Source organism: Formica exsecta, unplaced genomic scaffold, assembly GCF_003651465.1.
Source record: "Formica exsecta isolate Colony F162 unplaced genomic scaffold, ASM365146v1 scaffold201, whole genome shotgun sequence".
Taxonomy (NCBI): domain Eukaryota; kingdom Metazoa; phylum Arthropoda; class Insecta; order Hymenoptera; family Formicidae; genus Formica; species Formica exsecta.
Genome location: NW_021849308.1, coordinates 2,771,496 through 2,777,129, shown reverse-complemented (window position 1 = coordinate 2,777,129; position 5,634 = coordinate 2,771,496). Strand labels below are relative to the sequence as shown.

General features: G+C 35.9%; 1 protein-coding gene across 1 annotated transcript in view; it reads left to right on the top strand.

Moving 5' to 3' along the window:
- The first annotated feature begins 1,469 nt into the window (after positions 1 to 1,469).
- Positions 1,470 to 5,634, top strand: part of LOC115234616 (protein unc-80 homolog) — a 37,073-nt gene continuing 32,908 nt past the window's right edge. The window contains exons 1-12 of the mRNA XM_029805812.1: positions 1,470 to 1,673; positions 1,772 to 1,820; positions 2,722 to 2,748; positions 3,299 to 3,319; positions 3,523 to 3,626; positions 3,705 to 3,852; positions 3,940 to 4,171; positions 4,355 to 4,428; positions 4,515 to 4,604; positions 4,691 to 4,768; positions 4,836 to 4,972; positions 5,157 to 5,411. Of these exons, the coding sequence (XP_029661672.1) occupies positions 1,588 to 1,673; positions 1,772 to 1,820; positions 2,722 to 2,748; positions 3,299 to 3,319; positions 3,523 to 3,626; positions 3,705 to 3,852; positions 3,940 to 4,171; positions 4,355 to 4,428; positions 4,515 to 4,604; positions 4,691 to 4,768; positions 4,836 to 4,972; positions 5,157 to 5,411 (1,301 nt within the window). The 5' untranslated portion in view covers positions 1,470 to 1,587. The remainder of the gene's footprint in view (positions 1,674 to 1,771; positions 1,821 to 2,721; positions 2,749 to 3,298; positions 3,320 to 3,522; positions 3,627 to 3,704; positions 3,853 to 3,939; positions 4,172 to 4,354; positions 4,429 to 4,514; positions 4,605 to 4,690; positions 4,769 to 4,835; positions 4,973 to 5,156; positions 5,412 to 5,634) is intronic.

Below are 5,634 nucleotides of genomic sequence, written 5' to 3'. Positions count from 1 at the left end.
GAAAAGTCACACAGCACATTATTTACAAGGATGCATCGTTAAAAGATATCGTTGGCGATAGTGACGAGCATACAGTAGCAGCAGATATTTCAACAATCTACCGGAAAATTCTCGAGAGCAGTAAAAATATGGACTGGAATAGTTTTCGAAAGTTGGTCGAAATTCTTCATCCTGGTCAAAAGGAATTGTGGCGCGACATATGTAAAACTATCAGCGAGGAAGCGAAAAGAATAGCCGACGATGCGGACGATAACACGGAAGTTTGTATAGAGATCAGCCCTTTAGTAAATCCTGAAAATACTTTAAAGACAGGCGAAGTAATGAAATGTGTGCGGGAAATCGTGTTCGAGTTGGACATGACGTTGAAGGACGTTGAGACTTTTTTCAACAAAGAACCATGCCCAGCTGAAAAGCATCTTGACACACATAAAGATGCCGACGAAAGTACGACAATGGATTGGAACAACGACGAGCAAAAATCGATTTATAAGCAAACTCGTTAATTATGTCATTCTTGAGTATGTATCGTGCTTTCGTATTGATTTTATATATATCTTCTCTATCTTTCTGTAACTTTTATTTTCCCTACTCTATCACATGTACGCTATTCATATTTTAAATGGCTATAGCCACAACATTTATATCGTAAAATATGTGTTATTAGTCTTACACTATAAAGGAAATAAATTGCCAATATACTTATATCTCAATTATTAATTATAATCCAACGATACATATCTTGGTTCAAAACAAGAAAGGGTACATTACTTTACTAATCATTGCTCCAAGATGGCCTCGCCCATTGTTAATATCAGGCGCCACTCGAGTAAATAGCTAGGTGGGTAAAAATGGTGGCGCGGCGCGGCGCCGCACGTCCGCTACAGGGTGGGTCGCCTCCCGCAGGGGTGGTCCAGCAGCAGATTCCTGGGCTGATCGATGAAACGACCGGCGCATTAGATTTTCCGAGAGTCGCACGCGCATTCACCATCCTGCCTGCGAGGACGAAGGCGCGTAGAACGCGTCTCTTTCTCCTCAGTCACACGCTATCCCGGCACCGGGATGCATCGTACACCTCTACCTGCAGGAAATGACAGAAGTGTGTTACTAGGTCGAGTGGAACACGTGATGCACTCTCTTCGCGCGGCGCTACTCTTCGACGACATCATGCCCGGCATTCTTCAATGGCTGCATCCAGAGAACGCCTAGGGTAGTTGAATAATATTGCGCAACGATTCGTTTTCTCGCGGCAAGGAAGACGTTTTTCTCCTACAACTCGGCAAAGTATGTGAATCTTTCGTTTGAAGATAAGATCGTTCTTATCCTAGTCCTCGATTTTTGCGTCTTCGACATTTTCCGGTCGGGAATTGATCCACTAGCTGATGGAGTGCCGTTGATTCCGCCGAGGGTGTGCGCACGACGTAGACATTTGACAGTGAAAGGCGGCAGGATTCTATTTTACGAGGTGAGACACGTGGCAGCGATGGCAGTACTATGAATCGACGAAACATGTCCTGTGTATTTGCATTCTTTAAATTAAGCTACTTAACTTCTTTACATGTGATACTCTTAGTGCCAGCCTCAACAAGCATGGATAAACGACGGTCCTTGGATGGAGTCATCCAGGAGCAACCTTTGCCTATTCCGGTTCAGATGTTTCTTTGGCGACATATAAGGTCAGCTGATTTTTTATTATTTCCAAAGTATTCAGCCGTAAATAAGGATCTCTCTCCATCTGTAAGTAAACAATCTATTCATTTTACTATTTTTTCAGGCCATTTATTCGAGCTAAGCTAGGAAAACTTCATGAAGCATCTTGCACGGTAACAACTCAATCAATAATTATTCTAGATATCTTTTAGACTGAAAAAGAAGGAAAAAAAATTATATCAAACATATTAAACCGTAATTATAAAATATAAGAATGCCTAATGCATTCAATATTAAGAGCGAGATTCATCAAAACGGTTGGTTAAATTAAATATTTTTGATCGCATCTTTATAATAATAGCCGCTGTTTTCGATATCATCGATCCCGAGATGCCAATTTAAATTGCGGAAATACATTTATCTTACGGAGGAACTTTTCTTCCTACCGGTTTCCGCTTTCGTGATCGTCTCTGCCAAAGTTGTGCTTCAGAACCCGCTTCATATGTCCATTAATGTAAATATGTTCTACTTCGTGGTTCTTGGATATGTCTTGAATAACGATGTTCTATTACGATCATTATGCGTCGTTACAAATATGTATTATTGCTTCAAAAACAAGGTCAGAATTGCGAAAAAATAAATTTGATTTACGATTTTATTATTTATTTAATTCACTATATTTTTTCCATAATGTACGTACGTTTACAAAGTTAGTTGCAGACAATTAACTCTGGAGGATCTCAGGATGAAAAAATTATAAATAATATTTTTTAATTTTTATCCCCTTAAATTGAAACAATGCAATGTTTTGTAGAGAGGATATATTCGATATCGAATATATTCGCTTTCTTGCTGTTCTGTACATATTTTTGATACCTTGCGTTAAAACCTGAAAGATTTTATATCGATTCCTATTTGTAAAGGTTTCGTATAAAGGCGATATATCTCGGGTTTTAACACAATGCACAATGTACAATCGTTTCGTTCTATTAGTCTTATGTTATGCAATACCTGCTTCACTCGCACTAACATATATGTCCTCTCCACGCGGCCGCCTCCACGTGTCACCTGCAGTTCTGTCAACATGCGCCAGGCCATCATGTAAGTTGGCTCGCCCGTTTAACACCTGCCTGCGAGCTTGCACACAAGCCTGCTTTGGTCATTTCGATAGATCTATTTCCGTGGTCTTGTCATTCTCGCATCTCGTACATATTTGTTCTCCTCTTGTAATCAGATGAAATCTATAGATGTATCAAATTAATTTTCCAGCACAATTTGGAATGAAACAATGTAGTCGAATGTAAATATTAATGTTAAAGTAATTTTTATCTTTAATATTGATTTCCGATATAATTAATTCTTAGATCCTATAAAAATATTTTATATAATAATTTAGTACACACAAACGCACTTCATTATGATTGAATATATTTACATATCAGAGTATATCTGCATTATTATATAAAACAATTTATTATTTATTAAATATAACAGCATTTAATGTAGCTTTGCTCGTAGCCTGTCGCAAAATTTTGCTATTTTAACACGTTTATCTTGTAAATCTTATTTTGACTTCTTCTCGTTTTTTGTAATTCTGATATCATTTTCTATAAATTAATATTGTGTATTAATTCCCTAAACGCTCGCATAGGAAATGAAGGAAGCATGCACGGTTAGTATACATAATTTTTTTTTATAAAATATATAAAAATATAATAATTCATATTATTACATCGACAGCCAGATGAGATTAGTTATTATTTTAATTCCAAAATGTCGACCCAAATTTGTAATTATTTCGAGAACGTTATAATTGTGTAAAGCTAAAAAATGATAAAACATTTTTTGAAACGTATCTTTCTTCTTTTCGTATAGTGTCTTGAGAGAGTTTTAGTACAAAATCTTCACAATGATCTGACACCCTCGTTGAGCCCTCTTCCTTACGTTCTCCATGCTACGGCCAGTCTTTTGCATAATAGGTGATCTACACCGAACAATATGTATTCTCCAGGTTGAATTTTCAGGCGATAGAAAAATCGTCGTCGTTAATTTTTCAGGAAGGATTTTCAGAGTCTCGGCACGATGGAAACGACTCTTCTTTATATTCTCCACTGGATACTCCTAGATTCGGCTGAGGAATGCTCCGAGAACGAAGTCGATCCGTCAAATCCTTTTTTTTACTTATTTCCGATACCCACCATGACGGTATGTTATTGAATTTTTTTTTTCTTTTATATGATCTAATGAATGAAACATAAATTGTGAAATTGATTATTCTCTTTCTTGGTCCAGCTCTTTGTCTACCTGTTTGCGCCTTTGTTTAATCATTTAAAAGACATCGATTTCAAGACGAATTTACGATTAGAGAATGGCCTAAAAATATGGTCCGCCATGTACGAATGCCGACATCCGGAGGCATCTTGCTTCACGGCGCATTGCCGTGCCAAGCCGCGTATTTATTGGAACCGGACTTTTAAATCCGCCAAGCATCACATATTGTCCGATGATGTCTTTGTCGGAGGAAGTAAGTCCGCTTTGTTAATAACACACAAAGTCTATTATACATATATTTTTCTAGTATAAAATAATCTCTATATTATATTATATTAAAATATCTGTTATATATTTAACGAATTTATCTTTATATTTAACAATATTTTCTTTTTCTTTATTTTATCATCTCTTTCTTTCATTAAATGTTGTTTAGATATCGAAAGTCCACTCAACCAATCGTTTTCGGATCAAAGCGCCCCACCGTCTTCGAAAGCAATTGACGATGATGTGAGTTTAAAATCAAATAAAATAAGTATTTCAAAGTTTTTCGATTAAATAAAACAGGAAAAGTAAATTTATATAAATAATAACAGCAACAGAGTACTTGGTTGTTATCACCAAAAGACACAGTCTTCCCAGAAACCATTCCTGAGGAAAGCTCCGGCGCGGAGGACGAGCATGTGGTAAGGAAGAGAGCTTATACAATAATTTTAATGGATATTAATAGCACATACTCAATTGACAAATAACGTATTTTTCATTATACTAGGTAATATTCAGATTACCATCTTTGAGTGAATCGGAGAGAATGCTTGATGGGGTAAAAGAAGTTTCCACCATATTTGCAGTGAGTTACGCGAGGTAATGTCTTGAGACTAAGCGCAGAACAAATAATATTTTTGTGGCTACCGCAGGGTGAAGCCAGCATCTTTCACGTCGCGATGGGCAGGACGACCAGCTCCTCGAAATCTACATTGACGATAGAGCAGGTCACAGCAATTTCTGGATTAGACACGTGCAAACAATATCATGGAAAAACAGCAAAAACCGGGTTGGCTGAATTTTATATTTTTTTATATATAATTTTTATTTAATTATTTAATTAAAATTAAAGCTATTAAAAGAAACTCTTTTATAGCTTAACAAATATTTGTATTTTCAATCTCACCTATTTTGATTTAGGCAAAATAGTTTGATATTTAGTAATTTTTATCAAAGAGTATTTTTTATTATAGAGAGGCGGAAAAGGAAAAAGAGGAGAAAATTTGTAAGGCGGAAAAAGAACCGCAGGAAATTTCGAAAACACATGAAAGTGTCTCGGTTCAACGTCAACTTGATGATGCAACGACGGAGCAGGCTGCCGGTTCTGCAGCAGTCGATCTGGATGTTCGAGCTGCAACCTTCCTAGACGTAGCCACTTTAAGGTGTCTATTCGTAACTCAATGGCAAGAAGAGGGTATCTTCTGGGCTCTTCAGTTCTTGTATTATCGGTTAGTTATCTTGAAAATGATCAAAATTAATTAATTCTATTCTGTTAAAAATTAACATAATATGCAATATATTAATTATTTTGATTTTTTCTCTTTTTCTCTCTGATGCACACGGAATTTTTATCTAATATAAATATCAATATAAAAGTAATTTGATTAAATATAAAAAAATATAGATAAAAGTTGTAAAAGATAATTTTTTATATATTTTTTTATATATTAA